Source organism: Clarias gariepinus, chromosome 24 (genome assembly GCF_024256425.1).
Source record: "Clarias gariepinus isolate MV-2021 ecotype Netherlands chromosome 24, CGAR_prim_01v2, whole genome shotgun sequence".
NCBI classification, from domain to species: domain Eukaryota; kingdom Metazoa; phylum Chordata; class Actinopteri; order Siluriformes; family Clariidae; genus Clarias; species Clarias gariepinus.
This window is the reverse complement of record NC_071123.1, coordinates 13,858,412-13,879,483: the sequence shown is the minus strand read 5'-3', so window position 1 is coordinate 13,879,483 and position 21,072 is coordinate 13,858,412. Positions and strand designations below refer to the sequence as shown.

Genomic DNA, 21,072 nt, shown 5'->3' with positions numbered 1-21,072 from the left:
CTTGATTTCCTTAAGGGTGTTGAGAATGGATTCGACTTTTGGGTTTTAATCCTAGAAACAAAGATGAGCTAGGACGACATGCTAATGTTGAAGCACTAGCTATTGAGACTGGGCCAGCCAGTCATGTATGTAATTCTAATACAGATACCCTAGAGTCGTAAGAGCCAGAACTACATTCATGCATTTTATATATGTGCGGGTGAGAGAGCTAGACCAAATGGAAGGACCCGATACTGGTAAGCCGCATGCTCTTATGGAAATGGAAGGACCCAACACTGGTAAGCCGCATGCTCTTATGGAAAAGAAAGTTACATGCCCCTCCTCGGGGGCGATCTGTTCTTTTAGAGGTGGTCTGTGAAGGGCGGCGAGCCGTACCCCAGTCCTTACAGGGGGGTGCCCGGCTACTAACGCTCTCCTTCTGCGCCTCTCGCCTGGCAAGAATCAGATCTGGTCGAGGCTGGGTGGCCGACAGCCTCGACTCTTGAGTGGGAGAAATTTCCCAAAATCCTGTTAATAGCCTAAACTCTCGAAACCGGGTGGCAACGGAATTAACCGCGTCACCAAATAGGCCAGAGGGTGAGACAGGGGCATCAAGGAGGAATGTTCGATCATTATCCTTGATGCCTGTCAGATTTAGCCATAGGTGTCTCTCAGGGAACACCAAGAAGGCCATAGAACGGCCAATAGCACGGGCTGTTTGTTTAGTCGCGGTAGGGACAAATCAGTAGCCCGGCGTAATTCTGTGAATGCTTCCTGGTTCACAGTGCCGCTCGTGCTCAAATCATTCAGCAGATCAGCCTGGTATGCCTGCGAAACCGCCATGGTGTGCAAGGAAGCGCCGGCTTGACCTGCTGCTTGGAACGCCTTCCCTACCAGGGTAGATGAAGTTCTACACGGCTTGGAGGGAAGGGTTGGCTTCTTTAATGAGGATGATGTTCCAGGAGAGAGATAGCCCGCAAGCGTCTCTTCTATCTGAGGCATCCCCACATAACCTTGTGCTTTTGCATCAACGATGTTTGAATAGAACGAAGTCGATGGTACAAAAATACAGGATGAGAGAGGTTTATTCCAAGAACGAGATAATTCGTTATGGAGGTCATCAAAAGAGGGAAGAGAGCGGCGTTGTGGCGCCCTCTCCTGGCCCTCTCGACAGAAATCTGTCGTCTACTTTTGATTAGCTCCTGTGGCCAATCAATGTGCAGTCGTTCGACTGCATGTGTTATAACTTCAAGCAACTCCTCATACTCCCTATCATCTTTAAAGGAGCGTTCTAAGGTAGCTACTTCCATTTCTACAGAAGCAGGAAAACGAATCTCTTCCATACACCCACGAGGAGCACCGAAGTGCATTCGTGAAGTGGAAGGAGAGACTTTGTGATCAGGAGAGAAGGCGAGAGAAAGGAAGGGCTCCGTCTCTTGTGTCTCAGCCAGATCAACTTGTGATCCCCAAGAGTGCAGTGCGGCTCGTGGTTCCCTGAAGAACGCAAGGTGCGCGCGAAGCACCTTCATCAGAAGATCATCACAGTGCTCACACTCTGCTTTTAAATGTCTTTTAAATGCATTTTATGCTGACACGCACACGCGCACAATGTCGGTGAAGACAAAGAATCTGAGGAATGTTTCTGGCTCACTCCTATTTATAACCTGCAGGTGCGTCTCATCAGATGACTTTACCCGACCGAGGTTATATAAGCCAAAATTTGGCGTGTTTGACACACACATGCTTCACAACCGGCAACATGACAAGATGTTCCCCTAGCGTTTTCATGCAGCCTCGAGTGTAGCCTTCGAAAGGAAACTCGCATGTTAATGCTGCTCAACCAGATCAGCTTTAGCTTCCATGGTAATGTCAATTTTAAGTCCATTGCACTCACCAACTTGTCGAGCATACAGCCTTTGCATTCTGGAATTTTAAGCCCATTACATAAAATTCATACTACCGTAAGTGTCTTGCATTTAAATCATTTTTTAGCATTTGCCCATTTGCTTACTAGAATCAAAACACTAATAGTTAAAAGTTTGGACATACCTTAAAATATGCATAATCTCCTTTGAACAGTTGATATTGAGATGTGTCTGCTACTTATGCTCTGTAAAGCCTTCACAACAGCTCTAATCTAAGATGCAGTTATGGGTATCTCTAAATAAACTTCTTCTCTGCAGCAAAGGTACATTTTGGTCTTGCTTTCCTGGGATTGTCTTCATGAGAGCCAGTTTTATTGTGGTGCTTGATAGCTTTTGCAAAGCACTTGACCATACTCTTCTTGCAAAAACTATTCCAGAACAGCTGACCTTCATGTCAAAAAATATCAACTGACTGTTGTTGTTGTAGCTTAGTTGCCTCATTCCATATGTGTTTTCACATACCGTAGTTCACAAAAAAATGCAGTATTGTTCTAGAATATAGAAAATAAATCTAAAAAAAAAAACTTTTGAACTGGCACTATAAGCCATTCAAACCTGTTCAAGCATGTCAATGCCCTTGTTTGCAAATTAACAAAATCCCTTTTCAAAGACATGGTTTGCCAAGACTGAAGTGGGTAAAATAAACTGTCTTACACAGAACCATGACCAGAACTACCGTACACACACAAAAAAAAAACCTTTGAGATTAACTGAATGTCGACCGCACATCTGGCCTACTCAGCTAACATAAGTACCTGACTTCATTGATGCGCTAGTGCAGGGGTCTCCAAATCCAGGAGGGCCAATGTCCAACACCGTTTGGTGATTCTTCTTCTCAAGCACAGCTGATTTAACTAATCTGTTAATTACTAGGTTCAGTGGGTGTGTTTAGGTGTTGGTGAATGACAAACTGTGCTGGTCACTGGCCCTCCAGGACTGGATTTGGAGACCCCTGATCATGTGAATCATAATGTTTCTGTGTTCTGATATGCAAAAAAGAATTGACAGCAGTTTCAACAGCTCTATCACCTTGAAATTGATCTATTTGTAGACAAAGGACTCAGATGAAAATGTTTGTAGTAGAACAAATTTTTACTAAAACTGATTTTTATTTTCTTTTGGTCAACTGATATTTATCGATGTATGCCTATCAATGCTGTCTCACACCTCAAGACTGTTCATATCTTGTCTCCAGTCTGTGTGCAAGGAGTTTATGTTCTTCCAGTACCTTGAGACAACCTCCTACCTCATTGATCTACCCTATTAACATGATCAAAGACCTTTCTTTCTGAACCTTGCACTTGTCAGCTGCTCCTTAGTATACAGTGGTGTGAAAAACTATTTGCCCCCTTCCTGATTTCTTATTCTTTTGCATGTTTGTCACACAAAATGTTTCTGATCATCAAACACATTTAACTATTAGTCAAAGATAACACAAGTAAACACAAAATTCAGCTTTTAAATGATGTTTTTTTTATTTAGGGAGAAAAAAAATCCAAACCTACATGGCCCTGTGTGAAAATGTAATTGCCCCCTGAACCTAATAACTGGTTGGGCCAACCTTAGCAGCAATAACTGCAATTAAGCGTTTGCGATAACTTGCAACGAGTCTTTTACAGCGCTCTGGAGGAATTTTGGCTCACTCATCTTTGCAAAATTGTTGTAATTCAGCTTTATTTGAGGGTTTTCTAGCATGAACCGCCTTTTTAAGGTCATGCCACAACATCTCAATAGGATTCAGGTCAGGACTTTGACTAGGCCACTCCAAAGTCTTCATTTTGTTTTTCTTTAGCCATTTAGAGGTGGATTCGCTGGTGTGTTTTGGGTCATTGTCCTGCTGCAGCACCCAAGATCGCTTCAGCTTGAGTTGACGAACAGATGGCCGGACATTCTCCTTCAGGATTTTTTGGTAGACAGTAGAATTTATGGTTCCATCTATCACAGCAAGCCTTCCAGGTCCTGAAGTAGCAAAACAACCCCAGACCATCACACTACCACCACCATATCTTACTGTTGGTATGATGTTCTTTTTCTGAAATGCTGTGTTACTTTTACGCCAGGACAGGACACGCACCTTCCAAAAAGTTCAACTTTTGTCTCGTTGGTCCACAAGGTATTTTCCCAAAAGTCTTGGCAATCATTGAGATGTTTTTTTAGCAAAATTGAGTCGAGCCTTAATGTTCTTTTTGCTTAAAAGTGGTTTGCGCCTTGGAAAGCTGCCATGCAGGGCGTTTTTGCCCAGTCTCTTTTTTATGGTGGAGTCGTGAACACTGACCTTAATTGAGGCAAGTGAGGCCTGCAGTTCTTTAGATGTTGTCCTGGGGTCTTTTGTGGCCTCTCAGATGAGTTGTATCTGCGGTAATTTTGGTCAGCCGGCCACTCCTGGGAAGGTTCACCACTGTTCCATGTTTTTGCCATTTGTGGATAATGGCCCTCACTGTGGTTCGCTGGAGTCCCAAAGCTTTAGAAATGGCTTTATAACCTTTACCAGACTGATAGATCTCAATTACTTTTGTTCTCATTTGTTCCTGAATTTCTTTGGATCTTGGCATGATGTCTAGCTTTTGAGGTGCTTTTGGTCTACTTCTCTGTGTCAGGTAGCTCCTATTTAAGTGATTTCTTGATTGAAACAGGTGTGGCAGTAATCAGGCCTGGGGGTGACTACAGAAATTGAACTCAGGTGTGATAAACCACAGTTAAGTTATTTTTTAACAAGGGGGGGAATTACTTTCTCACACAGGGCCATGTAGTTTGGAGTTTTTTTTTCTCCCTTAATAACGTAAACCTTTATTTAAAAACTGCATTTTGTGTTCAATTATGTTATTTTTGACTAATAGTTAACCGTTTTTGATGAGCAGAAACATTTAAGTGTGACAAACATGCAAAAGAATAAGAAATCAGGAAGGGGGCAAATAGTTTTTCACACCACTGTAGACATATAAATAGAAAGGAGCCAAAATAAAGCATTAAAGCACTCTTTATCAAAATAGTGTAAGGAAAAGATTATTTTGATTTAGAGTGACCCAATGTATTTTTCTTGTTGATGGAACCTGTTTAAGTTGTCTTATTTCTGGATTTATTTTTTAATTTTAACTTGTAAGTCAAACCAAACTATTTACGAGGCAATAATTGTTTGGTTGATTAGTTGATTTATCTCTAATATCTGGGGATCATGTAAGGTTTTTAGCAAATAATGTTGTAGAAGAGAATGGCTAGGATTCTGAAGTTACAGTAGCTTCCTGATACTAACTTCTCGTTTTGTGTATTTGGAGAATTTCCTGACATTTTTATTCTTGTATTTTCTTTGCTGTTTGATCTTTCATCAGTTTGCCATTTTTGCCATTTTTGCTGTCTCTATTGATTTAGCTGTTTTGTTAATTCTCTTCATTTTCTCTTTGGAAGCTTTTCTTCATTTTGAATGCCCTTTTCTATTTTTTACATTTTTACTTTCAAACCACTGTCTGAGTATAGTTGGCTCACCCACATACGACTCTAGTGGACTATTTTACAGTATGTCTACTTGCTGCTTTACTGCCCTTTACTGTCTGAACCTTTTGATTGATTGTTTATTTGATAGTCCTTTTTTTTTTTTTTTTTGCTTAAATCCTTTTCCCACCTTTGTCCTTCCATCTTAAAATTCCTTGTGTGTAGGCCACTGTTAATTTCTTGCTTCTTTTTATTTGATATTTGCTGCTTTATTCAGTTGATTTCTAGTCATGCTTGCCTACAGTACAGATCTAGCAAATAAAATGTTAGGAATTTAGAAAAAATCTTTTTTGAAAATCTTAATTTAAACCTACAGTACAGAGCAGATGAACATGGTATACATGTTGAAACTTTATCACATATTACAGATGCAGAACTTAAAAACACATGCACACAAACACACACACACACACATATATATATGTGTGTGTTTGTGTGTTTGTGTGCGTGTGTGCGTGTGTGTTTTCAAGTTCTGCATCTGTAATATGTGATAAAGTTTTCCAGGTATGTAAATCAGGCCAATGTATAAATGTGTATGTGCAATAAAATTTCTTCATATTTCCGAATATTATATTATATAATATTATATAATTTCTTTCTGGAAAACGTGTGAACTCACGTAACTCAGAGATAAAACTTAAGGAAGTTGACATCTGTTGGCATCAACAAAATAAAATGTGTTTTCGTTCTCACCATGCTTTACATACTGAAGCTGTTTATTATATTTACATTTTTTAAACTCCATTCCTAGCTTCCCCTATAACCAATAATAAGTTTTCTTACAAAAAATATATTATAATAGAAAGACTGTAAAAGCAGATACATAAACACTGCTAAAAATACCCAAACATGTAAACTTTATTACCTCATGTGTTGTATGTTTGCATTCTCCATGAGCAGGAAGTAGGAAAGAGATCCGGCCTGATTTACTCAGGATTGGGAAAATATCTAATGGAGTTGATGCAAGTGAGGACATAACTTGGATAACTTATGTTTTACTTTATGTTATTATTTTTTTTGTCCTTTAAATCCTTGCTATTTATTTTATACTCAGATGTATGTATTAGTTGATTAACAATTAATTAAGTTGTATTTGTATAGCACTTTTAACAATTGACATTGTTGCAAGGAAGCTTTACACAATCAATCACTTTAATTATTATTAATTATTCAGTTTAAGTAGTTTGACATTTAAACCTCAATTATTACGTTATCTACAGAAAAAAAATTACAGTATACTGTAACTTAAATAAATAAACTTTATTAAACATGGTACAGAAAATTCATGCTATGACCATTTTTAGATATATATTAAAAATAGGTATTTTTATTTTTAGCCTTTTTTGTTAATAACAATAAAATGACTTTTCTGTTGCACTCCACTTTTCAAATGAGTGGCATTAATCTTTGTGAATTTAAAAAACATGTCAGTTTAGTGGTAATAGTCTGCAGCCCGCCAAACTTTTGACTCTAAACACCAAAATAGACAATACCTCCTGGTATACAGAAGCAGCAACACGGGTGCTAGAGAACCTGCACTGGCAGTTCTTGGTCTAAAAAAAAAAAACTTTTTTCTAACTATTCATTTTGCTAACATACTTTTAAATTTTAAAGTTAGGAATTGTTTCCTTTTTTTGTTGTTTTGTGTGTGTGTGTGTGTGTGTGTGTGTGTGTGTGTATTGTTCATTTTTATTTTATGGGGTTAAATGTTAGTAATTTAACTGAGGTTCTTTACAATAGCGTGTGTGAGGTTCCCTGACTGAGGGTGTACAAAGCAGTATCCGTGAGTGCGGTCATTAAAAATAAACATGAGTTGCTGCGAATTGTACTTGATGTGTAAAGTACACCTGGGGCAGGCAGGAATTAAAGTTTTGAAGTGTGAAAGTGTTCTCATATACACCAGTTTCTCTGCACAACTTATTCATTGTGCAATGCTCATGATTATCTTTGTACATATGTACCCTATTTAACATTAAAAGCTTTTTTGCAGTATTATTAGCCCTACATACAATGTTATACAGCACTATTACATAAACTGTTTAAATGCCTTGAATGATCTCCTATTAAGAAGGCACAAGTAGAAAACAAGAACGGTCTCAGACCAATGCAACCCGCCTTTAACTCATCCTTTTCTTTACCCACAGATACCTCCCAGCTTTCTGGGGTGACACTGACCTCTGCAACAGTGGTTGAATCCTACTATTACATCCCCTCTGCTCCACCTGCCCCCTGGGTTGAGGTGTGTACATGCCCACCAGGATTCATTGGACAATTCTGCGAGCAGTGTGCACCAGGTTTTACTCGAGATAATCCTAATGGTGGTCCATATTCACCCTGTGTGCCATGTAACTGTAACCACCACGGGACGTGCCATCCTGAAACAGGTCTGTGAAATAACATAGGGAAAACAAATCTACACCTTTTCATACAGTTTAAATTAAAATTGCTTTTCTTTCAGGTCAAAATGATATGAATATAATCTCTGTGTGACCCTAAAGTGCTTATGTTTGCTTGGCAATTAGAAAGAATGTGACCAAGCGCAGCTTGGTTTTCATTTCAGGAAAACTTTTTAAATGGGTCGGTTTGTCCAGAACAAGACCGGAAAGTGAGAGTCTTTCAGATGTTAATTGCAATTAAGTGTTGGCGTGTCTACTCTACAAAGAGGATGTTATACTGTATATTGTCTTTTTAGTTATTTACACCTCTATACCAGGCTAATTTATTTTTCAGTTTGCCCACTCTTGCTTCTCCATGTCCCTCTTCTTCCCTGGCCCAGTTACTGCACTGCATAATGAGTTGACTGCCTGCACAAGAGAGGCAGAGTTCATTGCCACCTCCATCTTTCTCATTAGCTTTGTTAACCAGCCCCCTGGCTAATTAATGCAAATATAGGCTAGACCTGTACAAATGTGAGCATGTGACAATGAGAGAGAAGAGACAGTGATAAAGATAGGCCAAATGTGTTAAGCTGTTTTTGGCTGCTTTCAGGTGCAAATTAGGCTGCAATGAGTATGGAAAAAAGCAGGGTGTATTCTGCATGAAATATGCCATAAAGGAAAACAAGGAATTCTCCCCTCACCTCTGCAAGTACTGACGTTGCAAGGCCAATTATTTTCTTTTCGATGAACACTAAAGACATTGGGATTTGGCACCTTTAGTGGGGACTACAAATTCTTGGATGAGCAAAACATAAAAACTATTTTATCTTATTATCAATCTAGTTATCAAGTAAATTATATCAAATAACAGCAACAATATTTGGTTGCAATAAGTCCATTATGGCAGTGACCCACTGATGTCACCAAAACTGTTGGATTGTTATTAGTGGTGCTTGCAAAGCATCACTATTGTTATCTTGCAAAATTCTTCCGTACAAAAGTTTGGCGCGTAACTAGTCCCGCACCGTTTGTCATAGACCCATGAGTGAGGTGTCAAATCGTGCGGCTTATACGGGAATGGGGTGCTATGACTTTTCTAAGGGGTGGGCGGTTAATTGCCCCCGCAGGGGGCAATTAACCGCCCCAAAAATCCCATTGACTTAACATTGAGACCAACTTTGACGAATTATAGCGCAGAGAGTGAATTTTGTAGAGACATCAAACTTACCAGATTTGAAGAGGTTTGCAGCCTGTGTCAGAAGATACCCGGCACAGGGGGATAAGTTCGACCCCCGGGGCAAGAGAGGTCCCCAAAGTTGCCCCATAGAATTTGAATGGGGAATTTGGTGACTTTGCCCATTGACTTATAATGGGAATTTAAAAAAATTACTAGTGCCGCACCGTTCGTCGTAGACCCATGAATGAGGTGTCAACCCGTGCGGCTTATTCGGGAGTAGGGTGCTTTGACTGTTTGAAGGGGTGGGTGACTGACTTAACATTGAGACCAACTTTGACCGAGTACCATGAGTGAGGTGTCAAATTGTGCGGCCCATTTTCGGGAACAGGGTGCTGTGACTTTTCTGAGGGGTGAGTGGTTAATTAACCGCCCACAGACTTAACACTGAGAACAACTTTGACTGAGTCTTGCACCGTTCGTCGTAGTCCCATGAATGAGGTGTCAAACCGTCCGGCTTATTCGGGAGTAGGCTGCTTTGACTGTTTGAAGGGGTGGGTGGTTAATTGCCCCCGCAGGGGGCAATTAACCACTCACAGACTTAACATTCAGACCAACTTTAACCGAGTCCCATGAGTGAGGTGTCAAACCGTGCGGCCCACTTTCGGGAACGCGGTTCTGTGACTTTTCTAAGGGGTGGATGGTTAATTGCCCCCGCAGGGGGCAATTAACCACCCACAGACTTAACATTGAGATCAACTTTGACTGAGTCCCATGAGTGAGGTGTCAAACCGTGCGGGCCATTTTCGGGAACGGGGTGCTGTGACTTCTGTAAGGGGTGGGTGGGGCAATTAACCACCTACAGACTTAACATTGATTTAACTGTGGATCTGACTGTCGTAGAGACACTCTTTTGCATTTATCATCATGCTCATAAGCCACGCCCCCTAGCACCCTCATTAGCATGCTGTTAGCATGATGCTAACGCGATTAGCATTTTGCTAGCATGATGCTAACAAAATTTCATCAGCACATCGCTAGCATGATGCTAACGCTATTAGCATGTCGCTAGCATTATGCTAACTTTAGTGGCATTTCGCTAATAACATGTATAGAATGTTCCTAGCATCATGCTAGTGTGATTAGCATGATGTTTAGCTGGTTAGCATGCTGCTAGCTTGATCCTAGCTATATTAGCATGTTGCTATCAAGATCCCATTGTCGTAGTGATATGGAGGGCCAGTTTCGCCACGGCAAGCACCACTCACATTTTCTTCAGGAAATGTACCTCTCTAGTTTAGTAATGTTGTTTGAGTTGGGTGTTGTGGGGTTTTCTCTTCAGTTTCCTCTATAGGGGGTTAAATGCATGCTCAGTTAGATTAATGTGTGTTGATAGACTGGTCACTTGTCATTTTGGTAGGTTTTTTTTTTATTATTTTATTTTAGTTACACCCAGGCAAACATCCATCATACTGTATGTTCCAATATTTCTAAGCACTTAAAAATTGGATGGGTTTAAACAAATTGTGACTTGTTCTAAGTTGTTTAATACACTGTACACTGTATTTGAACAAAAAGAAAAATCACTTTTTGGTGGAAGATGTTCAATTCTTAAAACATATGCATTTGCAAACAATCTGAAGCAAATGAAAACGACCAGTGTAGCTGATTAGTCAGAGTGAGTTTATTCACGGTCCAAAACCAGTTGTTTCTTAATGCAGAAGTTGAATTACGTGTGTGTGTGTGTGTGTGTGTGTGTCAGATGTTCTTTATTTATAAAGTCTGGATATTAATACATCAGGACTATGCTGAAAATAAGAAAGTATTATTTATGCAAACTACATGTTTAAATGTGGCTTGTGGTAAAAATGTGGCCTCCTTTTTATTTAACCCAAGAAATTTTTTTTTTTTTTTATGCAGACCGTTTGTGTTGGAGCATTTTAATAATTTTTTTCTACATTTGTCTTCATCCATTCATCTTCAGTGACTGTTTAATACTCATCTGAGCTGCAGTGGAATACAGGGTACAGACATACACCCTGGAGTACACCAGTCTATCACTGGGCACCATGCGTGCAAACACACTCAGTCAGAGCTAGATCAAATTTAGATCAGCCACTCCACCTTTGGGAGTTGAGAGGAAACCTTCCTGCAACTCTGGAGTTGTGAAGGAGCTTATTGTGTCGCCCTATTTTCCTGACATTAAGCAAACCTTTAAAAGTCCTGCCCCATTTCTTTGTCTTGTTGTGCTGCAGTATTTGTAACTCATGTAAACCTACTTCAATAAAAGCACCATATTTCACCCAACTAAACAAATCGACGAAATTAATCTATACGGTACATAACAAATGTTGCTGTAGTAAAGATGTATAGAATTTGGCAGGTATGTACAGTAGGTATAACTTTGTCATTGCATATATTAGGTACTCAGCAATGAAATAAAGAATCAGGTGTGGGTTGAATAAGTAGAGTTTTGTGTGTGTGTGTGTGTGTGTGTGTGTATCTAGGTACTGCATATACAGAAAATATACATTAAATATACAAAAAATACAAAATTATGTATTTTGTGTTTTTATGTAATGTACTGTATATAGACAAAATTTGTGTATTTATTAAGAGAGTTAGGGATATATAAGAATCTACGCTTAAATAAATGTGGATAATAGGCGGAAAAAGAACAAGAAGAAAAAGTAATGCCGTTGTGAGATGTATTATGGTCAAAGGTACAGTATAAGTGGTTTAAGTAGTTTAATGGTGTTAGTGTAGAGTTAGCAGTGTGATGGTTATGGGAAGGAAGCTGGACCTGAACCTGCTTGTTCTGGTGTATATGTTTATGTACCTTCTCTTGGATGAAGGATGTCAAAAAGTTTGAAATTAAATTAATAAGTTAACCCTTTAACTGGAAAAAATTCAAGGATCTCTTGGATTTTATTCATATTGTAACAAATCAACAAAAAAGTTATTGACAAAGGGTAGGCATTATTGATGTTTTAAAAATGGCTTAATTGTGTCACAGCTTCAGAAAAGCATAGCGTGCAAATACCCAAGAATCTACAGGACAGTGGTGACACATGGTGCATGTGGCAAGGCATCCAGGGTGTCACAACGTTCAGAACAACTTTACCTGCCTCCCTTTCAGAGGCACTAAACATATCATGTGGTTTGAGGCTAAGAATGGCGTGTTGGTGAGAAAGACCACTTCACTTCCTAATTAACAAGTACTATGTCTCATCACAGCTGACGTGAGAAAAACCTTTTACAGAGTTAACCCACGGAAGGCTGTTGAACCTAAGAATGTTCCTGGCAAAGGGTTCAGAGAATGTGCTGACCAACTTGCAAATATGATCTGGTGCTATACTGTCCTTAACTGTGCCCATTGGTTTCTTTTAGTAGTGATTGTAATGTTGTGCGTTGTTTGCATGTTTGCACACATGCATTTTTTGTAGTCTTGTGTTGTAAACAATCCAATTAAGTGCGGTCCGGTGCAGTTTCCTGCAGAACCTTGGTCCTGAAAAAGTATTTCATTTCACTGTGTACAATACCAGAAAGGACAGAGCAGGATGTATTTTCTGCGAAGGCTCGGGTCCTTTAACGTCTACTACACCATTCTTGATGTTATATAAATCCGTTGTGGCTATTCATTTTTTATGCTGTGGTTTATTAGGGTTGCAATACCAAGGTGTCTGACAAAATTAGACTGGACAAGATTATTAAAAGGGCTGGCTTTGTGCTAAGCATGAAACTTAACTCTGTTGAGGTTGTGGCAAAGAGGTGCATTCTGTCCAAAATAAAATCCATCTTGAACAATCCTTCTTACCACTATTCAGTGGGATTTTTCAACCAGAGGACTAATTACTGCTAAGTGTTCTACAGAGTGCCACAGGAGCTCCTTTCTATCAATGGCCATACAATTACAGTATGCAACTCTTTTCTTTAATGTTTACACTACTGTATGTGGGTGGTAACTGTCTGTAAGAATACAATATTACACGAATACAACACTTGTTCCCTCAGTCATTTACCAATGCTAACTGTTTGCAATGATACAATATTACATACATTATTACATACATTAATTGTTTCCCTGGTCATTTATAGTACCCTGGTCATTGGAGTTTACCACTCTAAATGCAATATTATTAACTGTATTATTTAAGTAATGCTCTTTTTTTTCTCTTTGTCTCTTTCAAGTGCTATATAGGTGAATTCAGTCATGCCAATTTGTTTTGGCCTTGCATTATGATGATGAAAATAATGCATTAACTTTTCATAGTTTCTTCACTTTCTAAAACAGGTCCATTGGGTTACTAAATGGAGGGGGGGTATGGGATTTGTTGGAATTTAGTTAGAGTTCTAATCTAGTCTACACATAAGTCATTTTTGGTCAGAAGTCTCAGGAGAAAAGGTGGCCATGCTCTCTGGGTGGAAGGATAACAAACTCACTCTTCCCTCTCAATCATAGTGACTAACCAATTGTGAGCTCGTGTATGCATAAAAGGGCAGATAGAGCTTTCCTTTAGGTGAGTTACGATTCCCTGAGATACAGCAAAAGCAGTATTTAGTTGACTTCACATGTGTAGCTCATGAGTGGGAATTGGTAGACAGGACACATACTGTACTGTAGGTCCCTGTTCTTTGTCATCTTTCTTTTTTCCTTGTTTGTTTTTCCCTTTACTTTCTTGACACTTACCAGAAACTCGGACTCTTTTAACATGCTGCAAATTAAACCTTCTTAGTCCTGCTTATGAGCATGAAAAAGATTAGTTCAGTACAAGAATATTATGCCTTAAATTAATGTCAAACACAAGCTGGTATGTAAAAGGAGAGACAGATTAGTGTGAGGCAGGAGCCATGGAGGCATTTAGTAAAGCACTTTGAGCTGAATTGTGGTGAGGAGTAACAAAAGGTCAGGGCAGGTGTACTGTATAAGTAGATTGAAGGGGAATCAGAAGTATAAATACACATGTAGGAACTAAAAGCAATGCCGTCCCAGGAGAGAAGGCGGAGCTCAGTGAGCTCAGTCTTTATTTATTCATGAATCTGTTTAACTTCAATGTGCAATCGAATGGTGGTTGGTTGTTCTGGGCCATTTAGCTGCTTACATTCTTTTCAGCTTAGTAAATTGAATTAAGCTTGGGATGAATCTCAGCTGAAAATGGCCTCACTCTGCATTAACAAATACACATGCCAATCTTCCATTTCCCTTGTATTGCAAAATATAAAGTTTTTCAAACTCTTTTAAACCCAATTACATTTTTGGGGCTCTTTTGACAGTATTAAATCCAGCTTATGGCATGCATGGAGCACTAAAAGCAAACACTTTTTCATTTCTATATGCATGAATAGGAGATGGGAATTGCTGGACTTGCAAATTGGGTGTAATTGACTATTAATTGGATAATAGCTAATAAATTCATTCAGCTGAGACTGGGTGTAAAAAGGAGTGATGTTTCTGGCTGAGCACAGCATGTTCATAATTGTGATTTATGAAAAGTTCTCCAGATTGTGTCGTTGCCAGCAACACAACAGATTGCAAAAAAGGTTAATATTTAGGGACACAAAAACAGGACACTACTTATTCAGAAAAAGGAGACTAATAAAGTCAAGCATGTCCTTCAGAAGCATGCATGTGCACGCAAGTGATTGCACATCTCTTGGTGTGTATTTTTCTTCCTAACTGTTCATTTAAGACTTGCTTTGCATTAAATCAGAGTATGGAGGACAAAGTGGGAGCAGAGCAGGGACTGGGGGGAAGGATGATGCAAGAAATAAATTGTTGATAGAGAAAGCAAAGAGAAAAATGGCAACTGTTTCTTGTGTGAATGCTTTTATTAACAGCTGTGTACAAACATGCATTTATCTTCTAAACAAATAGGTTGCATCATGCTCCCATTTTATTCCCCCATGCTCACTAGTCTCCTCTTTTTCCCTCCTCACTGAGCATACAAAATAATTTGATTAGAGTCTGTGAACGAGAATTAAGCAATGAATTATAGGCAGTTGCACAATATACATAGATGCCTTACTGTATCTCCAAACAGCCAATTTTTTAATTATAAATCTTTTATGCATCATTCATAACACTAATAATCCAAACATTTTTTTTATCATTTTATTTCCTCAAAAACAATAGTGGTTTACCCTCACAACCACCAAATATGTCATGTCGTATAATATCCTGGAAGCCAGCCTTGGTATAAATATATTTTTTCTTATGTAACATCTATACTGAGGTTTCATATTGCTTGTGTTTACAACAGTACATATGTATGTACACAGTGTGTGATATTTTAAATGACAACTTTTGCATGTAAAAAAATGAGATCTGGAATTAAGAAGAACCTCTCAGAAAACTGCATTTTTACTTTTAAATTTAGATCTAAGGGCAAAAACACAGATTCAGAACATTAAATTACAAAATCTAAAATTTTACAGTATATTTATTTATAACTTTCAGCTTTAAAACAGCCATTGTATAATTCTCAAAGGATGAAACCACGTTGCAAATTGCATTGAATATCTCATTTCAAATGAAAACTACATATGGAACAATAGACCTTAAAATATTTAGGTATAAAATTTACAACAACATACTTGAGTTTATAATTTTATATTTAGGGGTATTTTACACTTTTGAACAGTAATGAATTAGTAATCATTCATTAACAGCCAATTACCTACCACTGATTGCCACCACTGAATACTGAGTAACTACTCAAGGTTAAAAGCAAAACACATAATTTTTAAATTATGATTTGCAAGCAGAATTACTCGTCGTTATTAATACAAAGTAATAAAATTTCATAAGGTTGAGTCTCTTACGCCCATGTTTATGCCAAGTTGTACTTCTTTCGTCATCAGCCAAATACACTTCCTGTTCAGTAATCGGAGAGGAAATCAAAAAAAGGAGATCGGAGAAAGATTTAGTTTTGTCTTGAAATGACTCCAGAGCATTAAAATTAACATACTGTAAAACAGATCAACACTGTAAGTTCAGCTGTGAAAATATTAAGTAATCCCAAGAAAAAATATTTAGTTTAGCTTTTCTAATTAATATCTATTGATGCAGGTGTTTGTTTAGATTAAGCAAGTAAATTATTGGAAGCTTATATTACAAGAGAATATTAAGTCTCGCACATAAATGTTCATAACATCGCTTTTACTTAACATTTATTTGAAATTTCGCTTATGGTGTAGGTTAAACTTCAGGCAAATATACAAGTACTGCCAAAGTTTCATAAAATTTTGTGTAGCCAGTTTTGGGTGACAAAATATATATTTTATAGCGATTATGTAGGGGGGCAATCTGTCAATCTGGGGGGGTCATTTTAGCAGATAACACTGGGCTCTCAGGTCGGGTATTATATGCCCTCACCTTGGGCTTCTGCAGGTATAATTAGAAAAAAAAAGGCACAGATAGAGAGACATACAGAACATTTTTTGAGAATGATTTCAGTTCTCCAATGTATGAAATAAAAGGATAACATTAAAAGAGTAAATTCTGACCAATGTACAGACAAATTCTTTCCTATTCGCTATTGAAGTGTGCTTGCATATCAAATCACTCTCATTTTAAAGCAAATTTCCCCACAAGAAATAAAAACTCTGATAATTCACAACCCAAAAATATTAATTAAAAAATTTAAATATAAATAAAAATAAAACAAAATAACCTGCATGTTAACTTTGAAAAGAATAGTAGCTGTAGTGATTGAAAGAAAGAGAGGAGAGAATGAGGAGGGAGGCTACTGTGTAGGATAACTTAGAGTAGCCAAAAAAATTTCTTAAGTAAGAGTAACTGTACTTCAAAATAATATTACTCAAGTAGAGGTCAAAGTTGTCATCCGAAGTATTACTCAAGGTTAAATAAAGAAGTATTCTGTGAAAAGACTACTTAAGTACTAAATAACAGTTTCATCTTAATGTCCGGTTCATTTATTTTTTGAAATTATGATAATTATATATATATATATATATATATATATATATATATATATATATATATATATAAATATATATATAAATATACAGGTTATGTCATGCTCTCAGCGCTCCGCGCTGATCTAAGACCGCTCTTGTCAATTGACATTTCCTTTCCCACGCTGTCAAGCTCCTCATCACGCGCCCTTGTTTTCCCACGCTGTCATGTCACTTCCACGCCCCCGCTACGCCCCGCCTGCACACCGGTTTCTCATTCAGCGCTGATTTATCTGTGCTTATAAGGAAGCGCAGCGCACTGGATCCTCGCCAGATTATTGTGTCCCATTGTACCAGTTTTCTCGCGTTTAATTTGATAGCCCTCACGTTGCCAAGTTTGTTTCCGATTCTCATTTTTCCCCTCCTCGCCTTTCGATTCTGATTTGATTGCTACGCTGACGGATTACACGGCTCCCGACTCAACGCGCGCTCTCTTGACTACGGCTTATCTTCACGTCTCGGCACAGACACCACGCTGACAGATTTCTCTGCTCTGCTCGCTTTCACTCATCCTCGACCAGACAACGCCTCGTTCCTGCACCTGCATTTGGACCCGCCTCTACGCACCGACGGACATCACGCCTTTCCGTGATCATCGTCCTGACAGAATAATCTGGCCATACGATGGATTCAGCAGGATTAGACAGGATGAGGCAGGCGCTGGAGAATCAAGGCGCTCTCCTTGGTAAACATCAGGAGGAACTGGTCACTACCAGACAGACGCTCGCTGACGTCACCGCTCAAATGCAACGTCTTCAGATGCCCGTAGCACGGTCCACGGACCCTCCACGAGAGCCACGCGTGCCAGCCCCTCCCACTTATGGCGGAGAGCCAGGTACATGCAGATCCTTCCTGTCACAATGTTCTCTGATTTTTGAACTGCAGTCCTCCACCTTCTCTTCAGAGAAATCCAGGGTCGCCTACGTGATCACTCTTCTCACAGGTAGGGCCCGGGAATGGAGCACCGCCCTCTGGGACGCGCGCGACCCATGCTGTGACACTTTTGCTGACTTTTCTGCAGAGATGAAAAGGGTTTTTGACCGATCTCACGTCGGCAGAGAGGCCGGCACCAAGCTACTACGCCTCCGCCAGGGGTCGCGTTCCGCTTATGACTATGCCATCGAGTTTCGGACCTTAGCTGCCTCAAGCGGATGGAACGCCGGAGCACTCTCCGACGTCTTCCTGGAAGGTCTGTCGGAGGCACTCAAGGATGAGTTCGTTTCTCGTGAACTTCCTTCTGACCTCCACAAGCTCATGGATCTCGCTGGGAGGATTGACTCGCGCCTTCGCTCAAGGCAGCCAACCCGGAGGTCGCCACCAACCAGAAGACCTTCGCCCCCCAGGGCGCCCCGTCCCTCCTCTCCTCGCGCGCAGATTAATCAGGAGGAACCTATGCAGCTGGGCAGAACCCACATCTCCGATGAGGAGAGACGTCGCCGCCGCCTAGAAAGAGCCTGCTTTTACTGCGGGGGCTCAGGTCACATGCTGAAGGCCTGTCCGTTAAAAGGAGGCCCCCTCTAGTCAGACTGGGAGCCCTAGCACTGCTCTCGGTAACCCTAGTCATCAGCGGCCAGACTCATCCCATTCAGGCGATCATCGACTCCGGCTCTGATCGGAATCTGATCAGCTCTGCGACGACCAGGGCGTTACGGATCCCCTGCACGCCGCTGGATCATCCCCTGTCCGTCCAAGCTCTAGATGGAAGCCCTCTTCCAGCCATCACTCACAGAACCCTTCCACTCACCCTAAGAACATCTGGGAATCACTCTGAGGAGATCTCCTTCTTCGTTATTAACAAGTCCCACGCCGCCTTAGTTCTCGGTCTTCCGTGGCTAGCTCTTCACAGTCCCCAGATTGACTGGATCAAGCATGTGATCACGGGTTGGAGTCCCTCTTGCGCCACGTCATGTCTTCACTCTGCACTCCCTACACTTCCAACCACTGCCAGGGCCGAGTACACCCCAGATATTGCCAACGTCCCTGCTCAGTATCACAACCTCCAGCAGGTCTTCAGCAAGACCCGAGCCATGTCGCTTCCTCCTCATCGCCCGTACGACTGCCCCATCGACCTTCTCCCCGGCACCTCTCCGCCCAAAGGCCGGTTTTACTCCTTGTCTCGCCAAGAGAGAGAATCCATGAACACCTACATCACACAGGCCCTCGCTGCCGGTATCATCCGCCCATCCTCCTCTCCTGCGGGGGCAGGCTTTTTCTTCGTGAAAAAAAAGGACGGGTCCCTTCGTCCATGCATAGATTACAGGGGCCTCAACGAAATTACCGTCAGGAACCGCTATCCACTTCCACTCATGGCGACTGCCTTCGAACTACTCCAGGGGGCCGACACGTTTACGAAACTTGACCTAAGAAATGCTTACCACCTTGTCCGTATCCGTGAGGGAGACGAGTGGAAGACAGCCTTTAACACCCCTACGGGACATTATGAATATCTGGTGGTCCCCTTCGGCCTCACTAACGCTCCCGCCGTCTTCCAATCTCTCATTAATGATGTTCTCCGCGACTTCCTCAACTCCTTTGTATTTGTTTAGCTGGATGACATTTTAATTTTCTCCCAAGGATTGGAGAAACATCGTCACCACTTTCGCCAGGTCCTCCAGAGACTCTTCGAGAATAACCTCTATGTCAAAGCGGAGAAGTGTGAGTTCCACACATCCTCCACCACCTTCCTGGGGTTCGTCATCTCCCCGTCCATGTTGGAGATGGAGCCAGCCAAGGTCCAGGCTGTCACTAGCTGGCCCACACCAACCTTACGGCGAGACCTCCTACGGTTCCTGGGGTTTGCCAACTTCTACCGCCGTTTTATACGAGGTTTCAGCACCATCGCCGCTCCCCTGACCTCGCTAACCTCCACAAAGACCCGGTTCTGCTGGGATAAGGAAGCTGATCAAGCCTTTGCTAGGCTCAAGCAAAGATTCACCTCTGCTCCCATCCTCACTATCCCTGACCCTTCTCTTCAGTTTGTGGTGGAGGTTGACGCCTCCAATACTGGGGTTGGTGGGATCCTCTCCCAAAGGTCCACCTAGGATAACAAGATGCACCCATGCGCATTCTACTCCCGTCGGCTAACCCCAGCTGAGAAGAACTATGACGTGGGAGACCGAGAACTCTTGGCCATCAAGCTAGCCCTGGAGGAGTGGAGACACTGCTCCAGGGCTTTCACCCTCTCCGGAACCCACATCCGAGGATACTATCCTCCTGTCCCACTGCCTCGTCGCCGCCATGGAACTGGACATAGAGAGCAAGGTTCGGCAGGCCCTGACCCAGGAGCCCGGACCTAGTGATGTCCCACCCAACCGTCTCTTCGTTCCCCCTTGCCTGCGCTCACAGGTTCTGGAGTGGGCCCATGGATCCAAGCTATCGTGTCACCCAGGCGCTGCTCGAACTCTCTACATCGTCCAGCAACGATTCTGGTGGTCCACGTTGAGGAGGGACGTGCCCAGATTTGTGGCAGCCTGTGACATCTGCGCCCGCTGTAAGAGGGATAACCGGCCGACTGCTGGCCTTCTCAGACCTCTACCGGCTCCCCGACGCCCTTGGTCCCACATTGCGGTGGATTTTGTCACCGGCTTACCCTCTTCCGATGGGCACAACTGTATCATGACCATCGTGGATCGCTTCTCCAAATCGGTGCACCTCGTGCCCCCTCCGAAGTTGCCATCCGCCAAGGAGACCGCAGAACTACTCGTCCTCCATGTATTTCGGCTTCATGGCCTTCCCACAGACATCGTGTCAGACCGGGGCCCTCAGTTCACCTCGCGGTTTTGGGGTGCGTTCTGCTGGCTTGTTGGAGCTACTCCCAGCCTCTCGTCAGGTTTCCATCCCCAGTCCAACGGACAGACTGAGCGCATGAACCAAGCGTTAGAGGTCTCTCTCCGCTGCATGACGACCCGGGACTCTACCACCTGGAGCAAGTTTCTCCCTTGGGTCGAATATGCCCACAACTCTCTGCCTTCCGCTTCGACAGGCTTGTCCCCGTTCCAGTGCTGCTTAGGCTACCAACCCCCACTCTTCCCAGTCCAAGAAATAGAGGTGGAGACCCCGTCAGCCCAACACTTCGTCCGCCGCTGCAGGCAAACGTGGCTACGCGCCAGACGAACCTTACTACGTGCCATCTCCTCTTACAAGAAACAGGCGG

The 21,072-nt window shown here is 41.6% G+C and overlaps 1 protein-coding gene across 2 annotated transcripts in view; it reads left to right on the top strand.

Moving 5' to 3' along the window:
- lamc3 (laminin, gamma 3) overlaps positions 1-21,072 on the top strand; it is a 132,362-nt gene that overhangs the window by 68,444 nt on the left and 42,846 nt on the right. For both annotated transcript variants that reach the window (XM_053485271.1, XM_053485272.1), the window contains exon 12: positions 7,535-7,774. In XM_053485271.1, coding sequence (XP_053341246.1) covers positions 7,535-7,774 — 240 coding nt within the window. The remainder of the gene's footprint in view (positions 1-7,534; positions 7,775-21,072) is intronic.